Source organism: Parus major, chromosome 3 (assembly GCF_001522545.3).
Source record: "Parus major isolate Abel chromosome 3, Parus_major1.1, whole genome shotgun sequence".
Taxonomy (NCBI): Eukaryota; Metazoa; Chordata; class Aves; order Passeriformes; family Paridae; genus Parus; species Parus major.
The window spans coordinates 109,997,258-110,022,990 of NC_031770.1; the positions used below are offsets into that span (position 1 = coordinate 109,997,258).

General features: G+C 47.6%; 1 protein-coding gene across 2 annotated transcripts in view; it reads right to left on the reverse strand.

Moving 5' to 3' along the window:
• The window catches only part of BLK (BLK proto-oncogene, Src family tyrosine kinase), a 47,739-nt gene extending 22,506 nt beyond the window's left edge, over positions 1 to 25,233 (reverse strand). The window contains exons 1-4 of one of the 2 annotated variants that reach the window (XM_015623480.3): positions 24,992 to 25,233; positions 24,697 to 24,902; positions 6,931 to 7,033; positions 4,591 to 4,639 (exon numbers count right to left, since the gene is read on the reverse strand). In XM_015623480.3, coding sequence (XP_015478966.1) covers positions 4,591 to 4,639; positions 6,931 to 7,032 — 151 coding nt within the window. In that variant the 5' untranslated portion in view covers position 7,033; positions 24,697 to 24,902; positions 24,992 to 25,233. Of the gene's footprint in view, positions 1 to 4,590; positions 4,640 to 6,930; positions 7,034 to 15,662; positions 15,934 to 24,696; positions 24,903 to 24,991 lie in introns of those variants that run through there. The other variant, XM_033513123.1, reaches the window with a different exon arrangement.
• Positions 25,234 to 25,733: the final 500 nt, after the last annotated feature.

The following is a 25,733-nucleotide window of genomic DNA, read 5'->3' on the forward strand; positions in this document are numbered from 1 at the left end:
AAAGAAAAAGAAAAAGAAAAAGAAAAAGAAAAAGAAAAAGAAAAAGAAAAAGAAAAAGAAAAAGAAAAAGAAAAAGAAAAAGAAAAAGAAAAAGAAAAAAAAAGAAAAAGAAAAAGAAAAAGAAAAAGAAAAAGAAAAAGAAAAAGAAAAAGAAAAAGAAAAAGAAAAAAAAAGAAAGAATGGGAACTGTACTGCAGAAAGGCTCAGCCTAATTAATGCATGGAGACCGATGGACAGCCTATTATTAGCATTTTTCAAAACAGCCTGTCAAGCCACTGTCTTTGGGTGACCTTTTCAAATAATGCCACCAGCAAGGGAGCCAGACTGGCCCTTTGTCACAGCAAGATAACCGTGTCTCTGGGGCAGCTTGGGGTTCGTGTCTGTGCAGGGCTGGCTGCTGCTCCGATGGCAATTTGTTAGCGAGGAGAAAGGGTCAGCGTGGGAGGAAAGGCAGCTCTGGAAAGCAGAGCCCTGAGCAGCTCCCTGCAGGCTTTTGAGAAGGAAATCGGAGATCCATGAGAGGTTCCAGCAGAGCCTCTCTCCCAGGATGGGAAAAGGATGATCAGTCACGAGGGAGGATGCTTTGAAGTCTGAAAATAGCTGGCACGGTTGGGGGCTTCCCCTTGAGGCAGCTCGAATTAGCAATGCACCCAAACTCTGTCTGCCTCCTTGAGAAAGTTGTTATCGCACATCTGCTCAGACATGAAAGGCTCTGGTGCCTCCTGTGAGGTGTCCACAGCCAGCCTGTGATCCACACACACACCCTCCTGCTCCTCTGGAAAGGGAAAGAATGCAGTGATCACGCTCCTGCTTGGAAAAATGGGAGCAAATGTGGAAATATCTCCAAGCCCAGAGTGGCTGTGTACTCCAGAAAATGAAAACGGAGTTTTGATCTCGAAGTGACTGACGTAAGTGAAAATAAATGAAGTTAAAAAGAGGGAGTACAGCAAGAACAAAAAGGGTTTGTATGCTGAAAAAAATGCTTTATCACCTCTTATCCCAAAACAGGCACTGAGAACACTGAAACGAGCCAGCAGAAAAGCTCTCTCTGCCCAAGCCAGCAGGAGTTGCCATCTCATGATGAAAGGGGCTCTTCCTGTCCCTGAGTCCATCACGCCAGGAGAAACTCATGGATAGCACTGCCTTGGCCAGTTTGATCCACTCGGGCCACGAGAGGCTCTGCAGATAAAGCTGCCAGCCCCAGGCTTTGATTGGGAGCCAAACACATCCTGGCTGGGAGCTGCTGTCAGGAAAGTCTGATACCAGCAGGGTTTGTGGAGGCTGAGCGCCAGCTTGGTGGCTCCATGGGGGCGATTCAACCAATCCTCCCACTGCTGGCTTGTCCTGGATGGAAGGACTTTGCAACCACCTCATGGCCACAAAGCTGGGCTCAGACTGTGCCAGGGTGTCCCAGAGGATCAGCTGTTGGTTTGGAGCCCTTTTAGGATGGTCCTGGTGTCAGTGGCAGCCTGCAGGACACGGTGGGCAGCTGGGTGCACTGAGCTGTGGGTGACTGCTGCTGGAAATGGGGTCAGCTCTCTGTCTCAGCCAGCATGGGCTGGAATCACTGAATCCTAAACTTGGGAAAGACCTCTAAGGTCATCAAGTCCAACCCAGCACTGCCAAGGCAACCCCTAAACCATGTCCCCAAGTGCCACATTCCTGTGGCTTTTAAATCCCTCCAGGGATGGTGATTCCATTGCCTGGGCAGCCTGATCTGGAGACTGATAATACTTTTTGTGAATTTCTTTTTCCTGCCATCCAATTTAACCCTCCCCTGGTGGGTTAAATCTCCTCTTGTCCTTTCACTTTTTACCAGGGAGAAGAGCTCAACCCCTACCTGGCTACAATCTGTTTTCAGGGAGTTGTGCAGAGCCAGAAGGGCCCCCTGAGCCTCCTTTTCTCCAGGCTGAGCCCCTTTCCCAGCTCCCTCAGCCTCTTTTCCTCAGATGTGCCTCCAGATCAAGGTAAACATTTTTGATGAGAGGTTTTAATTTCTCACTAAAAACTCATCCTTTTCAGTAGAAACAACCCTTCCTTTTCCCACTTCATCTTAAACTCACATTTCTGACAGCATTCCTTTCAAGTGCAAAACCACATTCATGTAACAACAACAAAAAAAAGGACCAAGAATTTCAGCATGAACTTTGAGATGCTGCAAAAGACCTCAAGTTCCAGAGCATCTGGATCTGAAACTCAGTCCTGATCATATTTTGGTCAGAAAGAAGCAAGTGAAGAGGTGGGAGAAGTTGTGGTTCCTCATGAGAAGAAGTGGCCTCGCAGAGAGTTTGACTCCTTGTGCTGCTTCAGGTTATTAAAATCCCTGAGGACAAGCACCCAAAACCACCAGCTCTTTCCATCAGTGGGATTTAAATCCAGCTGTGAGCAGCTGGAAGGGCAAGAGCAGGGGTCATGCTGCCTATTTTCTATGTCTTTTCCATCCAAAGCAAGCAAACAGCAGCTCTACCATGGGATTCTTGGGTTTGGGGCCCACCATGGGCCAGGACTTTGCAGTGTCGGGGGCTTTTAGGGTTCAGAATTAAAATTTTGACACCAAAGAGACTTAAAACCAGCCTTAAAAACTTTGTGATTGCTCAGGGAACTGTGCTAAAATGAATGGGAGACTCACACCATGGAAGAACCTCCCCCAATGAATAAAGGATTGGTGATGCCACATGGACCACATTGAATCCAGAGTTCTGCACTCCTTGGCTGCCTTTGTGTTACTTCCATGAGGATAAATAATGTCAGCAGGAATTAAGGGTTTTTTTGTTAAAAAAAAAATAAATAAATGATTTCTGAGACAGGGGTGTGGAAACTGGAATTTCAATAACTCAAGATCAGGAAAAAAAAAAACAAAGAAAAATCATTCAAAATGCAAGGAGATTAAAAAAAAACAACAAAAAACCCCAAAAAATTAATAAAAAAAAAGGAAAAGAAAGGGTTGATTTTACATTACATGCCACACTTCCATAGCCAATAATTTTTCCTGATTGAATTTAAAGTGCTCCCACTGTATTTAATTCATCCCTTTGAATTTATTTTTTTATATGATGTGATTGCCTGGATTTTGTGCTTTCTCTTTAGATTCATTTGAATTGCTGTCACTTAGAAGATCTCTGGTATCTCAAATATCTTGCATGATTCTTATCAGCCTGTTTTGCCACACAGGGCACAGTCAGATGTACCATCATTTCAGAAAACTCAGACACTGGCAGAGAAAAATAGGAAGCTTTCCACACTGTCAGTGTGAATATTCCTCCAGAACTGGAACTGAATCTAATGAACAAAATTCATTTTGAGAGCTGAAAATGGCTAATATTGTACTTAATCCATTTTTTTAGCACCTTTCCACTTCTGCCTTCAGGCATGAAGGAGAAGTAAAATCTGCCTCCCTGATCACAATTTCTGCTGTGAATCTGACCCAGAGCAGGGGAAAAAAACATGTGATAAAAATCCTGTGATAAAACCCCTGTGATAAAACCCCTGTGATAAAAATCCTGCGAAGGACTGTCAATCCCTGCTCAGTTGGGGAGGTGGGAGAGCACGGCCACTTTGAAATGTGCCATGAAAACAATTCAGCAAAAGAATTTCTGGAAAAATGGTATTTCCATGAAAACACACCCCAGCTCACACGGTTGAGGATCTTCACCTCCCACAAATTTCATCTCCATAACAAAAGCCAAATTTGAAGAATATTTTGATGCTGCAGGAGTTCCTGTGCTGGGCCCATGGTAGGAACCCTCCATCGCCATCCATAAGACCTAAAAGGACCTAACACTGTCATTCCCATTTATCCACCACCCCCTTTTCTCTTCCCTCACACCATCTCCCCTAATCCTACCCTTTCATCCACATGAAGAACTTCCATGAGTTGCTAACTGCCCTCTTCCAAGCTTCCTCTATTTTTTCCCCCCCTCTTCTACTTATCTCTCTCTCTGTCCTTAATCTGCAGAACTTCTTTGACAGAAATACACATGAGCTGCTGTTGGAGGCTGGGCAGAGGGAGCTGGGGGCTCCCTGCTAAAAGACAATAATCTCCAAACACCATCTGTGACCCGCAGATAATTGCAGAGGTGGATGAAGCCAGCAGCCCGTCTCCAGGCAGGGGCTCTGTGTATCCTTATTTTGTGCTCTTTCCTTTCTTCTCCTTCTCTTTGTAGCCTCTCTGGGCTCTCTGATGCCTGCTATTTCCTCTGAAACTTTCAGCTGGCTGGATAAAGCATCCATGACTTGTCAGTCTGCAGACAGGGCAGAGAAATCTCACACAGCTCCAGTCTCAGATCTCCCTTTGCTCCGCCAGCCGTGGAATCACAGGATTGGAAGCCACCTTAAAGATCACCTGGTTCCAAAGGAGAGGGACTGCTTTTCCCTCTCTGTTTCCTTGATGAGCAGGGGGAAATTGGCAGCTGCAAAGGCTTGGTGATGTAAACTGAGTTTTCTGAACCAATCTGATAAACTCCCCGTCTGGCACGGCTGCGAATGCAGAAACCACAGGCCAGTGACGTGATGGCTTGTCCTCAAACCCTGACATTTGGGGACCACCACCCTGCAAAACCCCACGGGGAGGCAAAGAAAGCAGAACCTTACCTTGTGCAGAGGCTTGGTTTAGATGAGGGTTGTTGATAGCTTGTCTCCCCTGTGATGGAAACAGAAAGGAAAAAAGGAGGTATTTATTACTTTGCTGTGTGTCAGGGAGAACTGATTTCAGCTTCACAGACGAGTGGGAGTCTGGTCCAGAGTAAGTCAGCAGCCCCTGAGCCTGGCTCCACACATTGTGATGGCTTTAGCACATTTTGCCATGGGGTGTTCATAGCTGTCTCCACAGAAAGCTGGAATAACCCTTGGCTTCCCTCTGGGCTAAAGCAGAAATCTGCTGCCCACTCATTTGGAGCCTGCTCTGTCCAACCCCTGTCCACTGATGCCAGATTTGGGGTCACTGAGGGATGAGATAGGAATGGTCCAAATGAGAAATAGCAATTGCAGAATTGTTTGAAGCAGAAAAACAGAGATACTGTCTGCCATAATTGTCCCAAGGATCATGGGTATATGATATCCTTTGCTCAAGATTACATTCAAAAAATGGAGGCAGTGACTGCAACAGCAAATTCATCAGAGAACTGCAGAAATCATAGAATATTTGATGGTCCTTGTGGATATCCACTCAGGATATTCTGTGATTCAATGATTCTATGATTCCTGAGATGGAAGGGGCCCAGAAAGATCATTGATCCAGCTCTGGGCCCTGCACAGAAACCCCAGCCATCCCATCCTGTGCCTCAGAGCATTGTCCAAACTCTCCTGGAGCTCCGGCAGCCTTGGGGCTGTGCCCACCACCCTCTGGGGAAAGAAGAACCTTTTCCCAACATGCAGACTGAATCTCCTCTGACCCAGCTCCAGCTGCTCCCTTGGGTCCTGTCCCCTCTCACAGAGAGCAGAGATTGCAGCTGCCCCTCCACTGTCCCTCAGGAGGGAATTGTAGACAGTGAAATGAAATATCAACAAGTTACTGCAACTCATCTGGGCACAGTTTTAAAATGTTGACTTTGTCCCTGGTTTGGTTTGGCCCTGCTGCTGGAGCTGGCAAATTGTCCATAGATCACTCCAAATGAGCTGGGATGGAACCACCGTGTTTTGGGGGATAACAGTTTGAAACTGGCCTTCACCCACCTTAGAGCGCCTGTGGTGGGTGTTTGACCACAGCAGGTACTTTTATACACGTGCAAAAGTGGTGAAATGCAGACACAGAACTAAAAACACCTCATGTTTTCTGCCTGCACCACCCTTTGACCCCAGCTTAGCAGCAGTGTGGGGTGGGAGAGCTGCTCATCCCCTGCCATTTCTCATTTAAGTGGAAGGAATTTGGATTACCCCTGACATGTTGGAGCTGAGTGCCTGTGGCAAAAGGTAACAAATGGCAAATGGTGGTCAGTGATACAGTATTTATACTGATAGTGGCTCCTCTCCAGGGGGCTGGAGAGAACGAAATTTAGGAAAATAACATCTTTTTTGTCAATCTGACATCTGCTGTCATGAAAACTGGACTGAATAGCCATGGGAGAACTCAGAAAAGCAAGTAAAGGTGTGAAAAACATCTCCAGCTGTCATACAAAGCAATGATCAGCAATTCCTCCCCTCTCCCAGGGCTCGAGGTGGTTTTCACATGAGAGTTGCACCTCGAGCTTCTCTTGTGCTGGCTGCTGGCTGCAGTGCTGGCAGGGGCAAGGAAAGACAGAACAATTTCATGTCCTTTGGACAGCAGCAGAGGTGAAGTGAGTCACAAAGTTTAAACAAGGAGTTTGTCATTTGAGGTCTCCCAAACCCTTCCCCAGCTCCTTCCTGCTCTGTGTCCAGGCCAGCAGAGGCTGGGGCAATGCAAAGGGAGCAGCAGATGCCCAGGATTTCTGAGTCTCAGCTCACCCTGACACAGACTGGCTGCAGACCCCCTTCACTCTGCCCGTGGAGGACTCACAGTGGGGAAGTTTCCATTGTGGTTTGCAGCTTTGAATCTTAGCCTGAATCTGACCCATCTTGCAAGTCAGCAACATCAGCCTGGGTTTCAAAGTGCTGATGAGAAGATATTTCAAAGTACCAATACACAGTATTTTAGGGGTTTTATATATACAGAGGTTTCTTGGAGCTCTTCCCATCCCTGTCCAGAAGGGATCAGCTGGGAGGACCAGGTTTTCCAGAGAAGCTGTGGATGACCCTGGATCCCTGGAAGTGTCCAAGGCCAGGTTGGACAGGGCTTGGAGAAACCTGGGATAGTGGAAGGTGTCCCTGCCCATGGCTGGGGGTGGCGCTGGATGGGCTTTCAGCCATCAACCCAAATAATTCTGTGATTCTGTGATTCTAAATATTGCCTGAATCACTGCAGACACCAGCTGAGCTGTGAGGGGATCCCAAAAGGACACAAAACTGCAGGCTTACCTTGGGTGGGGCAGGAGGAGGTTTGCCCTTGGTTTTTGGGTTGCCCCCAGAAGTGTGTTTCTCATTGGGCATCAGCTGATTTTTGCTGCCAAACAACCCCATCCTGGAAGGAAGAGCAGAAATTGTTCTTAATGAGACTGCTCTTGGGGAAAGGTGCAGGCACAAAACAGTCTTTGCATTCATGAAGAACCAGGTGGGGAAGATCAGAATGCAGGACAATAGGACAGGGAAGAGAGGAGTTTAAAACCATCCTGTCTACAGTCCTCCTGCTACCTTGGACCCTGTGAGCCCCATGGTTTCTGTTCCCATATGACCCTGGTGTTTCACACTTCACAAATGAGGTTCAGACAGATGCTGTAAGTCACCAAAAAAAACAAAAACAAAAAAAAAAAAAAGGCTGAAATGCTTTGGATATGTCCCCTCTCCAACTCAGAGATCCCCACCTGATACTGAACTTGCTCCAGAGCTGGGTGATGCCAGCGGGATGAAGATGGATTTATCAATAGCCCTGTGCTGAGCTGTTCAGCTGCACCAGGGCTTCAGGAGGGTCACACAGTGCCTGGCCCAGGAGCGAGTCACCTCGGGCTGCTCAGAGCTTTCTGCAGCTCGTGTCCCTCCCACGCAGCGAGGGCAGAGCGCAGATGTGGCCGTGCACGGAACCAGTCCCGCTGCTCCTCACGTTTCAGCAGCACAGACTCACACCTGGTTTGTCCAGGAAGCCACAGGAACTCTTTGGCCCTTTGGAATACTGTAAGAAGTTTTAGGAATGTGGTGCAGCTTGCATCCCATCCTGCTTGTAAAGTGTGGGCTGAGGGATTGTCTCATCCATCTTCAAGTCGGGTACTTTTTGGTGTGCTCTGGGTCCTCACAAGGTGTGGTTCTCCCAGAAATCATGGATTAGGTTCCCCCATACCCTATGGATACCTCAGACCTCCTGGACACCCCAAGGATCACTAGACACAAAGGAATCAAGCCCTTTCCATGGATCATCATCTGGTCTGCATTAAGGTTTCCAAACTTGGGCTTGAGGAGTGTTTGACTTTCATCCTAGAAATGTAATTTCAGCTCCGGTCAGGAATTCAAGGATAATAATGGGTCTGGGTAGCCAAAATGGCCAAACTCTGCTTGGAGCCTCAAAAATGAAGGAGCAGATGAAGCCAGCATTGCTGAAGTGCAGCATCTAGTGCCAAAGTCTGCCCCACCCCTGCTTTGAACCAAAGGCTTTGGAAGGTATGGGCTACATGCCCCAAAAACCCCCAAAATTCAAACCCTGAATACTCACAGCTGTGCAGAGACAAAATTGACTCCTATTCTTGCCAAAATACCTCAATGTCTGCCTTGATCATGGAGGACCAGGGACCTCAGATCCAGGGACATCCCCCAAATGTCAGTCTGACATTATGTCTTGGTTGTCAGATTCCAATCAGTGTGTTCAGAAAAGCTCCAAGCAAGCCAGACTCACAGGGAAATATATTCCAGTAAAAACAACTTTTTTTTTTAATTCTTTTTTTCTCTCTAGAACAGAGATAAAATATCAAAAAATCGGACACTGAAAAAAGAGGTCTAAAAGAGACACAACACAATATTAAAAGGGTTGTTGTTGTTTTTTTAAATGCCTTTTCCCTTCTGCTTTATTTTTATCATCACTGATAAGGTGTGCAAAACAGAAGGAACTGGTGAAATACTTCAGGATAGCCTGAAACACACTTCCCCCCCGTCCAAAACTTTTTCATCTCTGAGATTTCCTTTGACCTGAGTTTACAGATGGCCCATCCATCTGTCCCCAAGCCTCAGCTCCGCTCCAGGCACCGACAGCGTGGTCAGAGGGGGAGTTTCACCTATTAAATCAACCAGAGCAGTTCCTGCAGCAATTTCATTTTTGTCTGGCAGCCTCCAGGTTGCACCCAGAGCTTGCTCTGCTTAGCAGATCTGATGGGGCAATGACACATGATTCATTAGAGGGACTTTTCCTGCTCTTCCACTCACAACTTTGAGCCAGGATTTCAGATTCTGGATGGTGGGTTTTTTGCCATGAGAGTGGCTGGAATTTTCTTTTTACGCAGGGAACAGCAAGGTATCATTTAAATTCAAGGCGGGATGATGGATATGTTTAAGCTGTCACTCATTACCAGCTGTGAAAGACAGAAAATCCACCTGCAAGTTTGACATGGATTTGTTGTCCTTGTTACGGCCTCACTGGAAAATCCTGGGATCTTTGATATACTCTGCTCCCAAATGAGAGATAATTCATGCAACTGCCGTGTTTTCAGCAGATTTAGGGAAAGTGAGACACAGCACAAGTCAGCAATTTGCTTTGACTGCCAGCTGTGTCACAAGGATGATTTTATGGGAGGACTGAGAGACATCTACAGGATCATGGATGCTTCTTCTGGGTTTTCCAGTTGCTCTCAATGCGTGATGGCAACGAAAAATATTTACCCCCTCAAATATATCCTCCCACACACATCCTCCCTCTCCCCTTCCTCCCAGTGTCGAGCGGTGCAATTCGTCCAAAAATAAGAACACCAGGTACTCACATAATTAATGTAATGCAAAATAAGTAAATAAGTAAATTATTATTATTATTATTATTATTATTATTATTATTATTATTATTATTATTATTATTATTATTATTATTATTATTTTATGTTTCAGATTATTTGGGGGCCTGCAAAAGGGTATAAAATTCTGTTGGAGATTTGACCCACTGGACCAACTGGTCTTCCAAGAGGGGAGGCAACTTCTGGATGGGTCTTCACCCTGGCAGGTACACCTGCAGGACATGCAGCCCAAAGATGGGGAACACTCACTTTTGGGTGGGTGAGTTTTAATTTCAATCTTAATTTAATTTAAATTTAATTTCCATTTTCAATTTTCTCTGTTCAAATACAAAGATAAATCCTAAAGTAGCTCCACAGGTGCTTTGCAATTGTGAATTCTGCAGGGCCAAAGACTGAAAATCTGTACATTTCTAGCTGAACTTGCTTACACTGTAATGTTTTAGTCACAGCCTGTTGACCAAATCTGAGCCTAAGTGGCGTGAGCCACACTTATCTGTCTTTGAGCCATTTAGAAAGCGAGGAGATCTCATGACTCACCAGGAGAAACTGCGACCTGGTGACATTATAACATTGCAATAGATGATGGAGCTGTTATTATTCATTAGCAATATAAATCTAATCATAATCATCCACACCATCACTGTGTGCTGCTTCTCCCACTGGGCCAGGAATCTTCTCGTGGTGACAGCACAGGTGGGGCAGAAAGGGGAAGGCCTGGAGGAACATCAACCTCGGCAAGTCCCACCAGGGCTTGGGGCCATCCCAGCTCCTCTGGCAGTGTTTGAGAGGAGTGGGGACCACAACCTGACCTGGGCACCCCTGGGGGGACATTGCAGCCCTTTCTGCACCCTGCTGAGACTGGAAACACCTCTCTGCAGCCTTGGGCAGGCTCAGCCTTGTCCCCACGCCAGTGTCGGAGACGCAACCGCGCAAAAGCCGCTCAGAGAGGGGAACAACACAGCCCACTGCAGGTCAAGCCTCCCACAAAGGTCACTCGCTCCCACCCACGCACAGAAGGGATTAGAGCAGCTCTGGGGATTCACAGAATCCCAACAAATTCCTCCAGTCCCACTCTCCCACTTGCCTCCGACACCTTCGGCAGCCAACGCCACCATCCTTTGGGCCAGCAGGTGCTGAACAAAACCCAAAAAAGTCCTGCAGACAAATTTTGGATACAGAGAGCTGCTGGTTCCCATTTCACAGCTGAAATTCAATTGTCAAAAAATAATTTTATTTTCAAAAATAAAGGCAGCTGAATTGAGTGTACGTCACGCCAACGTGTTTCACTTCTGATTAATGCTTTTAAAAATTATCTTCACGAGAAAAAACAAATGAGAAAAGCCATTCAGAGTAGTTCTCCCACCCCGTTTTTATTTTTTTTTCCCCCCACTGGGAAAGAGCGCTGTGGAGAACACAATTACTCAGAAAATCATGGAAATTTCCTTTAGTGAATTTATAGTTTTTCACATCTAAAAATATTGGTTTTATTTAATAACTAAGAGGGGAGAAACTTTTTTCCTCAAGCCTCCAAATTAATAAAACAAGACCGTTTCAAAGTGGCCAAAAATCAAAGCAGAACAAGCAGAACAAAAAAGTTTTAAGGCAACACAAAGTTTTTTTCCATATCCCTCTTCATCAGGGAATGAAGTGATAGGACAAGGAGAAATGGGTTTAAACTGAGAGTGGAAATTTAGGTCTGATATACAGAAGAAATTCTCCCCTGTGAGGGTGGGGAGGCCCTGGCACAGGGTGCCCAGAGAAGCTGTGGCTGCCCCTGGATCCCTGGAAGTGTCCAAGGCCAGGTTGGACAGGGCTTGGAGCGACCTGGGATAGTGGAAGGTGTCCCTGCCCATGGCAGGGGGTGGAATGAGGTGATCTTTAAGGTCCCTTCCAATCCAAAACATTTTATGATTTTATGATCCTATATGGATTAAAAAAATAACAAAAATCATTTTTAGAAACAAAATGATGGAATTCTTGGGGTGGTCCTGTGCAGATCCAGGAGCTGGACTTGATGATCCTTGTGGGCCCCTTACAACTCAGGATATTCTACAGTTTTACGAGTCCAGCTCAGCTGCTGCTAGGTCATGAGTAAAAAATATTTGATGCAGAGATGTTCCTGGAAGAGCCAAGCTGAGGAAGCCAACAGACACCAGGACAACGAGCTCTGTGGTGCAGCCAGCCCTGAATTTGTGGGACAGATGTGCAGGTCACAGGAACACCAGATGTTATGGGCAGAGCCTCTAAAATGGGCTGGGTGCCCACACTGGGGAATGATAGAGTGCAATTTTAGCAGCCTTCACAGGGGCAACTGAAGTGGCATTTTGGCTACAGAAGGGTGGACACAGGTTCAAGTGTCTCTTCCAAAGATCACAGAATCACAGAATATCCTAAGTTGGAAGGAACCCACAAGGATCATCGATCCAGCTCCTGGCCCTACCCAAGACATCCCAACAATCCCACCCTGGGCATCCCTGAGAGCGTTGTCCAAACCCTCCTGGAGCTCTGGCAGCCCTGAAGCTGTGGCCATTCCCTGGGGAGCTCTTCCAGTGCCTGACACCCTCTGGGGGAAGAACCTGTCCCTGATATCCAACCCAAACCTCCCTGGTTTCAGTTTCACACCATTGCCTTGGGTTCTGTCATTTCAAAGCTTTGCCCGTCTCATTTTTACAGTGAGCAGCCCTGAACCACCTACTGCTGTTGGCTGCTTTCCTCTACCAGGGCAAAAGAGATCCAAAGTCATTTCTGAAGAGAATTCAGCGCTTTCTGCAAGAGGGATGTGGAGGACACTGTCAGGCAGCCTTGGGATTGCATGGGCGGGTACAGGAAAGGAAACAAGACCAAATCGAGCAGAAAAGCAGAAGTCTTGGCTCACCATTTGCCTCAACCCCATGAAACTGCCATGGAAAAAGAGGTTAATACCCAAGTAAGCCAACAGAGTTTCACTCTGAAGGCAGCTCCAAAAAAAACCCCCCTAAGCCTACCGAAATCACAAAATGAGCCCCCTTTCCACCCAGATTCTGTAGTGGGTGCAACAAAGTGCATTAACGGTTCACCAAGATCAGATATTTTAATTAATTTTAAAACTTAAGAATGTTGCTTTTTATAAGAACACATTTTTAAAAGGAAATGGATTAAAAAACTCTAAAATAATTACTTTGAAACTGCAGATCTAGACAATTATGAAGGGTTTAAATGCTGAATCTCTCTTTTCAAGTCCTCCCCTGTCCTGAAAGAATTGCTGAAATCAATTCACTTCAGATGCAATAATTTATGTATTCCAAATTTGCATTTTTGCATCAGTGAGGAGCAAAAAAAAATTCAGTAAAATAAATTTCCTCCGGTTCTCAGCACATCACAGATGCATTCAAATCTCTTTTCCCTCTATCAAATAGCTCTTCAGAACATTTCCTGACCTAGCACCCTTGGATTGCTTTGCAAGACACAAAATTGAAGAATTACTGAAGATCTTGGTGGATTAGCTCCTTAAATAAAAAGGAAGATTTGCTGCTGAAGCAGTTTTTGCTGTGACTGTTTTCTGCTTCTGCTGGGTTTTGGTCAACTCCTTCTTAGCTCATATTTGGAAACAATTTGCGACCTCAATGCTAAGAGGAGGTAAGAAAACAACTCCGAACCAACGTGCTGTGCTGTAAAGAGCACTGAAACCATGAGCAAGGTCTTTTTCAGAGGCAGAGGTGGAGGCTACAGCCATCCTCCGTGACATGGTGGCCAAAGCCTGGCTGTCCCATCCCTGGAGTGGAGTTCAAGGCCAGGGTGGATGAGTCTTGGAGCAACTTCACAAGTGGAAGGTGTCCCTGCCCATGGCTTTAATGTCCCTTCCAATCCAAACCATTTTGTGATTCCATGGTTCCAGCACTGCAGGAAGTCCCTGTGAAGAGCTGGAGAGCCCAGAGCAAGAATCATCGTGGTTCTTGCTGGGGAGAGGAGCAGAAGTTGGGTTTCCATGTTGCATCCCCGCTGGAGAACTGGGAATATCCTACTGGCAGTGTTCAGACCCATTCCAGTCCCGATCTTTGATGGATACCAGGTTGTGTTTGTGCAGTGAGGACTCTGTCAAACACTCTGGTCCATGTCAAAGGTCCTTGAAGGAGGACAAAGAACCCCCAGGAGCAGCTGGGCTCTCCTGCTGAGGTGAGGTGCTGATGTTGGGGCTGATCCATCATAAAACCTCTTACACCCAAAGAATCCCAAAGCAGCTGTAGCTGCCTCCTTCTCTTGGCCCCATCCTCCTCCATCCCCTTTCCAGTGCATCCCACCTCCCTGGCTTGGAGTCTGTCCAGCTCCCAGTCTTGAGCACAGCCAGTGTGGCCAAATTGTCTTGGAAATATCTGTTCCTTGGCAGCCCAGGGCAGACGGACAACAAATCCAGGAGCTTTGTGGTCCTGTGATTTATCCCTAAGTGAGGGTTACACATTTCAGGAAAGAGAATGAAGCCCACTGACTTATTCTAGGATCTCCTGCTACAATCCAAGGCACCTTTCCATTTCTATTACAATTTATATCTGCCCTAAATCTTATCATTTTTCTTCGGCCATGCTTTGCAGGTGAACCTGGCCCAAGTAAGCGAACCAAGCGGAAAATCCATCTGTTGCAGGCCTTTCTGAAGAGCTGGGACAATCTGTGGCAGAAGGCTGTGTGAGGCTGGAGGGATGTGGGAGCACACAGATTTCCAGGACCTTGAGTTTAAGCAGACGCAGAAAGTTTTTTGACAGGGAATTAAAAAAAAATATATTAAAAAAAAAAAAAAAGAGAAGATAATAAAAGCTTCTTGCTCATTCCAGAAGAAATAAAACAGCCTCCTGTTGCCAGACTGGTCATTCCCTAATCAAAACATCTGTCTGGAGGAAAAATGGCTGCTTACATTGAGTTTACATCCCTCTGGAAGCTGATGCTCGGCTGGGCTGCAGGAGGCTGCAGGCCAGGAAACAGAGCCAGGGATCAGGGTCTTGGAGAGGGGAAAAGCAGGAGGGCAGACTGCTTATCCAATCTCCCTTCATGCTTCCCTCATGAGCTCAGCCCAGGCAGCAAGGTGGGATGCCTGCTGGGAATGTCTCTGCAGGACTTGGGGGCAGTGGGATGCGCTGGAGTGGGTAAGGAGCAGGATGGGTCCAGGAGAACGAGGCACATCCCTCTGGGCACCTGCAGCCACTCTGGGGTTCTTCAGGTCTTGTGACAAAACTCCACTGCCCAACAGCCCTTCCTGCAGAACCTGGAATTTCAACCCAAAATTAAGCTCAAACCTCTCTCTGCCCAGGGTTGGTGTGGACCAAATTGAGGATGGATGCTGAGTGAGCTGGGGCACAGCAGGGAGAAATCCCCTCTGCAGGCCACCCCTGCCTGGCATCCAAACCCTATGGAAACGGGCACAGCCCATGGTCCCTTGGCCAGAATCCCTGACGTTCCATCCCACAGCACTTGGAGGACACATCTCAGGAATCTGTAGGGATCTGTAGGGATCTCCCAGCTCTGAGAAGGTGAGGAGATGGATGGGATCCATGCCTCTGTATGTGGCCACCCTAACTTCTGCCCTGGGAAAGGCCCTTCCTGGAGGCCCTGCATTCCAGAGGATGACTTTTCCCAGGGAGAGGACACCATTTTATAGGACCAAGAGGAGAAATGAACCTGGTGGCAGGCTGGTGCTCAGGAATTCCATTCCTTGGATTGGGTCTTGGAGGGAAGGATGCTCCCTCCCACCACACTCAGCTGAGGCAGAGGTCTATAGGGAAGGATGTACATCTCCAATTCCCCACCTGAACACCTCCAGCTGCGTGTCAGGAATAGCAATGGTTTGCCAGAGCACTTTCCTACTCATCACAGCTGAGTCCAGCTCCTGTCAGCCTTCCCCACATGTAAATCCTCTCTTCCCCTCCAGAATGGGAGGATGGGAGTGCCAGGATGTGCACACCAGGCAGTTCTCTGTGCTCCCCTCCTTTAGCAGCAGACCAAGGGAACAGCATCCCTGCAAACCATCCCTTGGTGCTGGATCCAGCAGGAGCTGGGAAGTGCCGCCATCATCTCTTTAACCCGCAGATTGTGGGGAGAGGAAACAGGACAAGGAGGGATGGGAGAGGGGATGAAGACAGAGAAAAACCTGCTTCTCCCCACCCTCAGGGGAACGTGGATGGGGGTGGGATGTTCCCGACTTGCCTGCTTCCCACGCTGCTGCTCCTGGGGACACGATCCGAGGACGCACGAGCCACTGGCCGGACCCATGACAGATGCTCCATGGGGCTGAAGGCCCTTCCCAAATTTTTCTTTCAGAGGCCTCTGTCTTCCACCACATCCACACTATCCATGAGACCAACAGCTTTACACCCCCAGATCGCAGGAACAGCCTGGTTTTGCAAATGCCTTTAATGGGATTTCTTTTTTTAATCAGGTCTTTGTGTCAGAACTGGCTCTTTTCTCCCCCCCCTAAGGATTCCTTGCTCTATTTTGATTATAAAAATGATCACCTGGGAGGGGGAGGGAGTTGCACTTCCCAGACAACCTGGCCAATGAAAATAACAATGAGGAAGGCAAGAAACACAAAGAGAATCCAGACACAAACCCCAGCAAATGCCACAGGCTATTAACAGCTGTTGTTGAAAGCAGTGAAAATGATTGTGCTTCCACTATGCAAACCACCCAATTTTAGGAAACAACCCAACAAACTGGCTTTGCAGTGATCTTTCCTTTCTGTGACTAAAACAAGACCATTTTCTGATGAAACACATCTTGTTCCAGCCAGCCCCATCCCTCTATGAACCTACTCAAGCATAGCAGCATGGTCTAACAAATTAAGACCTGGTCAGGGACTTGTGGGTGGCTCTGAGGAAGTGACTTTCTCACTTTGCCTCATCATGCTCAATTGAGAGACTGGAAGTGTGTCCTGGGAGATAAATGTTGTATAAGAAGCAGGATTTGTTTCTACAGAGGCTTCCCATGGCGGGTGTCCAACGAGCTGGCTCCTCTGGGGTGTTTTCAGTGTATTTTCTTAAGCTGTTGCAAACACAAGGCCCCCAAAAACCACCGTGTACACCTCTGTGGGTAATTGCACGGCGTCATCTTTGCGTTGTAGGTGGCAGCAGGAGGGAAAAGGACGTTGGGTCTCAGCCAGCCCCTGGCTGGGGTGACCTCACATGGTTTACACTGCAGCTGCCCCCACTGAGCAGGACAAACACCAGCCAGCATCTGCCGGCTGTGATGCACGAGATAAAGGTCACCCCACGCTGGTGATGCTGTTTACAGGAGGAAAAGCTTCACGGGGCAGATCTGAGCTGAGGTCATGGCAGAAGGCCTTTACCAGCCACAGGACACCAGGACAACAAGAGGGTGGCTGAGGACACGGTGACGTGTGAGGTGGGGGCGGCTGCTCCAGGGTGCACGTGGCTGGTGGCCCTGTCTGGAAACTTGGGATGGGAATCAGCCTTGGCTCTGCAGCTGTGCTCCTGACAAAGGAAGACAGCCCCATGGAGGGCTGCAAGGCTGTCTGGGCCATACACAGGGGCCTGCAAGTCCTTGGGGGTCACACTGAGTCCATCATGTGGATGGTCAGCACAGAATCCCAGAATCTCTAAATCCCAGATTCCCAGAATTGTTCAGGGTTGGAAGGGGCCTCTGGAGATCACCCAGTCCAACTCTGTTGCTAAGGCAGGATCATCTGTAGCAGGTGTCACAGGAACACATCCAGGTGGATCTGGAATGTCTCCAGAGAAGAAACTCCACACCCTCCCTGGGCAGCAGTTCCAGTGCTCTGACACACTCAACATAAAGAATTCCTTCATCATGGTTGAGGTAGAATTTCTTGTGGTTTATTTTATGTCCATTTCTGCTCATCCTGTGGCTGGGCACCACCGAAATGAGCCTGTCACCATCCTCTGACACCCTCCAGGCCTAGGTGACACCAAAGACAATCAGGACAGACAGCCAGCCCAGCAGGCCCCAGCCAGGTGTGCCTGCTCTCAGAGACACAGAAATGAGGAAGCCCTTGCAGATATGCCAAACTTCCCCCTGGCAGTTTGCATTTTCCCTTCCCAGTTCTCCTCCAGCTAAGGACAGGGCACGGAGGTGGAGCTGCTCAGGTTTGGGGCTGGGGAAGAAAAGGACGGTGTCAGGTTAGGTGGAGTGCTTTGAGCTTTAGGACAGGGCCTCACCATTTGGTGAGTGACCTCTCTCTGCTAAATGAGCTTCACCTCCTATTCCTATGAAAAGGGAAGTTGTTCTTTCAGAAAGCTGCTGTCATCCACCCTTGGGGTGGGAAGGAGGAGCCACCAGGAGGTGCAGCAAAGGCTGAGCGCTGAGGTAGTGCCTGCCAAGTCATCCTGGGAACAGGGTGACAGCATGGCAGCTCCAGACAGAAACCTGCTTCTGATCTGAGACACGTTCTCACTGCTGACAGCGGGGAAACCCAGAAGATGCAGCTGCCTGCTGCAAAGGCTCTCCCAGTCATGGCTGCAGTTCAAGCCGCTCAAAAGCAAGAATTAAAAATTAATAGGATTGCACGTGGTGTGGTTTGCCTACTGCATCCCAGGGAGGCCTTTCTGGTATCTAAAATACCCTGTGTGTCACCTGGGGCACATCCCTTCATCCCTGGGCCTCCTCTGTTTCCTCCAGCCTGGGGATCTCGTGGACCACGTGATGGAGCTTCTGGAGTCCAGAAGTCCAGACAATTTGGTTCCTCAGCTCAGGGATGTCCTCTGAAAGCAGCTGGAGGGGAAACCTGAGAAACCTTGTGAAAAATGGCACGAAAAAGGGAAAAAGCCTCTCTTTTGCAGCTCCCAGCCACTCCAGATGGGCTCCATCTGTTCCTGTTCCCCCAGCCTGAAAGCACAGGCTGTGATCTCACCCAGCCAAGCAGGATCTTTATGGTGGTGGCTTCCACCCTGTTTTCGTATGTCAGCCCCCAGATGCTCCCCAGTGTCTTTGCAGGCCCCTACACAAATGTGAAACGATGGAATTATAGAATCACAAAATAGTTTGGGTTGGAAGGGACCTTAAAGACCACCCAGTCTCACCCCCTGCCATGGGCAGGGACACATTCCATGATCCCAGGTTGCTCCAAGCCCTGTCCAGCCTGGCCTTGGACACTCCCAGGGATCCAGGGGCAGCCACAGCTTCTCTGGGCACCCTGTGCCAGGGCCTCCCCACCCTCACAGAGAAAAAACTCTTCCTAAATCCCATCTATCCTATCCTAATATCCAATCTAAACCCCTCTCAGTTTGAAGCCGTTCCTGGGAAAGCCTCTCTCCAGATGACCCCACAGCCCACCAGGATGACCCCACAGCCCACCAGGATGACCCCACAGCCAGGCTCCTGCAGTGGTGGCCCCAGCACAGCCTCCTTCTGCAGCAACACCCATCCCATGGCATTTTATCCATTTCACACTGAGCCAAAGGCATTCCTGTTTGGGTTTTCTGCTGCAGAAGTGACTCCAGCTTTGCTCTGAACCCTCCAAGAGGGATGAAGGTTCCTCTGCTTTCCCAGCTGGACCCCAGGACTTCTTCCCCATCCTGCTGCTGCAAAAGCTGGGCAGCTCATTTCCTCTAGACATTGTTTTCATGGGCTGGCCAAGCTTTTCTCTTCCCTTTTAGGAATGAGTATTCTCCTTTACCATCAGGATCTCCCTGTTCCCTCTCCTCTAGCAGATTAAAAGCTTACTGACAGTGCCCTGTTGCTCCTGGAAGAGGCTGGTGTGTTATAACCAACCCACCAGACTCCATTCTGAGACTTCTGGAGCTCTCCGAGGACTTTTTGAACACTGGGGCAGCATCTCAACTACTAAAACAGGCAAAGTGGTGTTCCTTTCCCACTCTGAAATATTTGGTGGCTGCATCAAAACACCTGGTGGTGCCCAGAAGCTCTGGTGGCTCCCGGATTATATTTATCCATATATGTTAATTATGTTTATTTAAAGTCGATCCTGATTTCACCAGCCCTCCTGTTGGATCTCTCCAAGAGACAGGGTATCCCTTTATCCCTGGTTTGAAGGAAAGCAGAGGATTTTCCCTGATCCCATCCCTGTGTTGGGGATGACACCCGGACACAGACACCAGGTACCAGATCACCCTGAGAGCGGGATGAGGATGGGCTCCCTCTTGTTTCACTACCATTATTTGTTATTAAATCCCCGTGGTTTTGCAGGGATATCTCCAGGGACAAGGATGAAAACGCAGGTTTTGCTTGATGGCAACTGGGAGATATTCTGGCAGTAATTACCACAAAGAGATTTTGTCTGGATCCCGTGAGGAAAAGTCTTCTTGAACAGAGAAAGTGACTCCTACCCAGACCAGTCCTCCCTGCCAGGCTTGTCCTACACTCACACCATGACTATTCGTGGCTCCTTGCAGCAGCCAAGACCTTGTCTCAATATTATTTCCTTTCTGATGCTCGTAAAGAAAGAAGGAACCCATTACTTTTTAATCCTTTATCCAAACTTAGAAGATTAACCCCATTTTCAGAATTAAAATAAGATGGAAACATCCTTTTGGTGCTTGAGGGGGACAGAAATGTGGCAGAGCAAAGCCAAACCTCACAACCAGATTTGTTACAGAAAGTCATTATTTATGGCACTGAAGGGATGGGGCTGATCCACTCTCAGCTTACCTCACATTTGATCTGGCCAGAATTTGTTGCTTCAGAGACAGAAGAAATCTTATTTCCTAAAGTTTCTTGCTTTGCTATTGTCCATCCTGTGCCTGGCATCAGCACCACTGCACTAAAAGAACCAGGATTTCTTCTCACCTGGTTAGGACCAGTCTTATACAGAGTCCCACATGCGCAATTCCCTTCCACTCACAGTTATTACTCCTTGGCAGACCACTCAGTAACTTTCAGAATGCTTTTTCCAACTTTTTCACCACAATTTTCAGGGGAAAAAAAAGCATTCCATGGGAAATCACCACCTTTCAAAAGGTTCTGTCACAGAAACACCACAAATATTGGCACCTTTCACTGGAAAATTAAAGAATAATAATCGTGCAAGTTTGCTGCACTAATGTCTCAAGCAGCTGTGCTCCTCTTCCTCTGCTTCTAAAATGGCCAAGGCCAAATATGCAAGAGACAGCCAGGAAAAAAATATCGAGATAAAAGTCAATTTAAAGCTTTTATATCAATTTCTCTGCCTGCTTAGCACGGCATCACTTCTCCCTCTTTCAATCACGCATTGCAGGTGACACCTTGATTTTTCCACAGCCTCTATTCAAAACCCACTTCTCAAGCATCATCCTCCCACAGACACATTTTGAGATGTTCTGCCCCAAATTCCAAATGTTTCCAGGTTGTTCACATAACCCTGGACGCCACCATGTTCAGGTGCTGGGCAAGGAACTGTCTGGGCTGAAAGAAGTCTGGCAGTTCTTCTGCACCAGGCTTTTTGTCACGACTTTTCTTTCCCACCCCAGGTTTCGTGGAGAAGAGGGACCTTCCATGAATGAGGAAACACCATCCTGTAGTAAATTGGGACCACGGGGAGGACCTGGGCATGGCCCCAAACACCTCTTTTGCCTCTTGGCTGTAAAGCCCTTTAGCAAGGGACAAAGTTTTTCACCCAACCTTCATTTTCTTCCTGAAGGTCTCTTCCAAACTAGTGATTCTGTGATTCATCCACCAAAATCATCCCTGATTTTGCCATCACCAAGGCAGACCAGACATCCTGGACACTGAGTAATTTTTCATTCTTCTCCACTTGTTAAGTAGCAAAGAATTCACTTGTGAGCCAAGTGTTTATTATTTCTGCTGTGTCTCCTACGTGCCTGACACACGGGACCCCAGGGGTGCTGCTCGCTGCTTTTTGATCAGTAACACATTCCTTGGCTCCCAGAGGAGCAGAAATCCTCAGTGAGATTGGGTCAGATTTGGAAAACTATTTTATAAGTATGTAAGTAAATAAATCAAGAGGGGGAAATTCAGGGGGATGATTTTGAAAAGCACATTTCAGTTCAGAAGCCACACGTATTTTACAGGGTGGCAGAATCGTAGGACTGCCACCATGAAGGTCATTAATCTCAGAGACCCCCTAACTTGTACTTCAAAGCTTTCAGTGATGGAAATTCCCACTGCTTCCTGTCAGTCTATCCCAGCCCTCCAATCCCCATAGCCTTAAACTGATTTCCCAACAACCAGCACTAATTCCCTTCACTGAAAGGCTCATGACACCCTCTCCTGCCCATGGTGGGCTTCCCATCCCTGGAAATGTCCAAGGCCAGGTTGGACAGGGCTTGGAAAAATCTGGGAGAGTAGAGGGTGGAGGTTGGAACGAGATAATCGTTGGAGTTGGAATGAGCTGATCCTTAAGGTCCCTCCCAACTCAAACCACTCCATGATCCCATGGTGGACAGCATTCCCTCCCTCTTTGCTGTGTCTCCAGTAAATGAAACAACGTCATTTCTTGTGCTAATTCCACACAGTTCACACTTCCCACACCTCAGCTCAATGCTGTCCCTCTCCTTCAGGCATTTATCACTGGGTTTGGAATTTTGAATAGGCAAGGCCACAACCTTTTTGAAATTAAAACTGACCAGCATTAACAGAGACAAAATTGCTCCGTAAAACCACAAAAGCATTGTTCTCTTGCTCAGTTGCAACGTTTCCTTGGAAAAAAATTATAATTGAAACCCATTTTTTCACTTCAACACAAGTTGCTGCTGTGGTTTGAGCTTGGTTTTTGGTGGCGGGGGAGATATTTTTGGCTGGACAATCTGATGGATTTAAACCTGGTGTAGAAAACAGGCTGACCTGTGAGAAGCAAATATCTTGTCCAGCACAAAATTTTGGAATTCTGGTTTACATTCCCGTTTATTTTTAAGCAAATGACCGTGACCCTGTCTTGTCCAGTGATGTCCAGTGGTGCAACTGCTCCTTCCACAAGCACCATCAGGACCCTGGGGCTGTAATTTGTTGCCAAGACCTCTGCAAGGGGGAATTCCATCCTTTTTTAGCCCCCACAGCTACTTCTAATCTTACAATGTGGTGTCAGCCTAATGAAAAAAGCTGACTTGCGCCACGTGGAATTAAGACATGGGTGGAAACTTTGGGGCTGACGAAGATTCCTGCAGGATTTAGCCCCAGGTGTCCTGAAAGATTTTTTTGCCCATGATAGAACCCCTGCAGGAAATAATTGGCTAGAAGGGAACTCACCCACATGGAGGCAATGCTTGGTTGCCTCCAGAGGCTCGTGAACCGTGGAGGAGCAGTGAGGAAACTCCTTTTTTAACACAGATGGGATGGAAAGAATGAGGGGAAGAAAGGATGGCGAATAATGAAATAACAGTGTGCCCAGGGGCTCCTACTCTGCTCAGCACATCCCTGTGAGATCCATCCATGAGAATCCCCCCTTCCCACACCTGCTTGAGATGACAAAAAACGTGGGCTGTTTCTGAAAATGTCCTGAAAGCCTTTTCGGATGCTGACGTGCCCATCAAGGTGCCCAAAGAGGATTAAAGGTTGAAAGGTCGGTCAGGAAGAAAGTCACAAAGCAGAAATAAAGGAGCTGATAGCACAAATTATGAAGGAATGGGATGCCCATCCTGGGATTTTGTGGGTTTAGTAAAGAGGGGGTGGGAGCACACCACCTCCACTGAAAGCCCGGGGTATAAAAGCATCCCAGAACACCCCACGCTGATTAAACCGAGCATGGAAATTCATTGCAAAAGAAAAGGAAGAATAATCAGCAGCACCTTTGCAGAATTTTCACTTTAATATGCCTTGGGTCTTTCCTCCTCCACCAGAAAATTCAGGTTTTGACTTTGCAATCCTCACGGGGCAGCAATAGCCCTCTGTAGGCAGAAGAAAAGAAGAATGGGCCAGAAGGGCTTTTTCGCTGATTTTTGGGTGCCAATAAAATGAAAATGCTGCAGGAGGTCTGGGAGAAGAAAGCAGAATATGAACGAGAAATCACAAGCTCCTCAGCCCTCAAATCTTCTGATAAAAATGACTTAAACCTTGACAGAATGACTGACTGAGCATATTAATGAGGGTGCCTGGGCTGCCCTGCAGCTGTCCTTTTTGTATTCCTCATTTCCATCTGCCTTCTCCATCTCCAGCACGTACCCGAGCCTGGACCATGTGCGTGTGCTCTGCATGCAGCAGGAGCCCTCAGTGCTGGCAGTGTCCTGGTTTTGCACTTTTAAAGATCCCTAATCAATTAAATACCAGAGCAGCCCATCATGAGAGGCAAGAAGTAGCCCCAAATCACAAGTGGGGTAACTAAAGCACTTTGAAGAGCATTCAGTGGGGCATAATTGGCCACAAAGCCCCGAGGAAAGACCTGAGGAGGTCTGAGATGCAAATACCCCACAACAGAGCAAGAGCTATTCCCTCCCAAATGTGCCACAGCAAGCAGGGATAGCTTGAAATATCCATGCTCCAACTCAGAGCTCTGGAATTTTGAGCATGACCTAAATTTGAATCAGGAATGAAAGTTATAGGCTTAGTGCAGATCCTGGGAAGTGACCAGGTTAGAAGCAGCAAGTCCACTCTTCCTGTAGATCCCTTGGAGATTTCCAACTTTGCCAGAAGCTCTGTCTAAAACAAGCATTATCTTTGCAGTGGTTTCACCAGCTTCAGTGGAGGAGCTGGTGAGAACAAAATATTCCATCCAGTGAGACCATTGAAACCATCTGTGTGGTGGAAGAAAGCAAAAACTCTCAAAAATCCCAGATGTGCTTCTCTACAATTGGGGAATTAAAGATTTGATCCTTCCCCACACTGTCTGCAGCACCTGAAGGTTGCTGTGCTGGAAGCTGAGCACCCAAACTTCCACCTCCCCTCAGCTTCAGAGCCAGGTCCTTGATCTCACCTTCTCCTGTCACTCTCATTTCCAAGAAACTCAGCTGGATGAAACTTGTGCATTCTCATCTATCATCTACTTTCACCATTTTTAAGATAAAAAAGGTTGTGCCTGAGAGAGAGCCCACTGGGTGAGCATCTTGGAGCATCTGTCCCACCTCAGAGCATTCCCAATTCCAGCACTGGGAAGCTGCCAGGAGGAAACACAGACACACCCCCTGTCCTGGGCCACAGCAGCAGTTTGTCTCACTGGACATCCCACCTAAATCCTAAAGGTCTTAATAATCACTGGGTTATTAAACCCTTAGATGGGCCAAATCCTTAAATACCCTCAGGGAACACGCCCAGAGGATCACCAGACAACAAACAGGCATCAGGAAGGAAGCAAAACTGCTGGAAAACCATTTGCACTTACCTTGAGAGTCCTGTGTTCAGATTAAATCATACCCCACTCAATCTTAGCTGTCCAGCAGAGTTGAAAAACCCCTTCCAGATCATCAGCTTGGGACCATCAGCTCCTTTGGATGAGCTTCAATCCTTGGAGCACGCAGAAGGAGAAAGCCCTAATTCTTCTTGTCGCCGTGTGTTGAGTTGCTGTTGGTGGTTTCCTGTTGCCAGCAGCTGAATGACAAATGAAGCTGGTTTGTTACACTTATAGCAGCACTATGACCACACTTCTCACACACCAATAACATCAGAATGGGGTCTACCTTGCAAGAACCCACAAGGGCTCCTCAGGCTGTAAAAAGTCCGGTCCTGCTGCAAACTGGGCCCTGAATTGCCCTCATTCAGGCTGGGGTGAGGTGAAAGTTGTCCCCTGGAGCCTCAGGGTATAAAGCTGGTCTGAAAATGGGAGGAGAACTGTGGGTCTGGAGTTGTCTAAATTGGCCCATTCACAGCCCAGAGCAGTCTGAGCCAATAGAAGGGGTGGGGTTATTTATTGCCTGCACTTGGCTTTCAGAGAGCTTATCACTAGTCAAGTTTGAGTTTGAGAAGTTTCTTTTTTTGTAATCAGCTGGGTTATGGGGCTGTAACCTCACTCACTTTCCATTTGAGGTTCTGTTTCCGCTTCAGACCTCACCTAAAGAGACTGGTCATGTTCTTCCTCCTTTCTTCAACAAGAACAAGACAGCTGATGCCATGTAGGGCAGAGGGGGAAGAGCACAGGAGACAGCAGACAGCACATTCTGCTATCTCTTAATCACTTGTGTGTGAGATTTCGTGAGATCTGCCTTCCCTCTCTGTTTTGTGCAATTAACTGCTTGTGGTGCTGCACCAAGCTCTGCCTGTGCTGAGCACCCAGCGCCCATCAGGAGCTGCCGTGGGCGAGGCCCAGCTCAAATCTCACTGCACTGGGGGATTTCAGTGCCTTCCACTCCAAAGGGTCTTTGGGCACCAGAGAATCCCAGAATGGGTTGGGTTGGAAGGGACCTTAAGGCTCTTCTTGTTCCA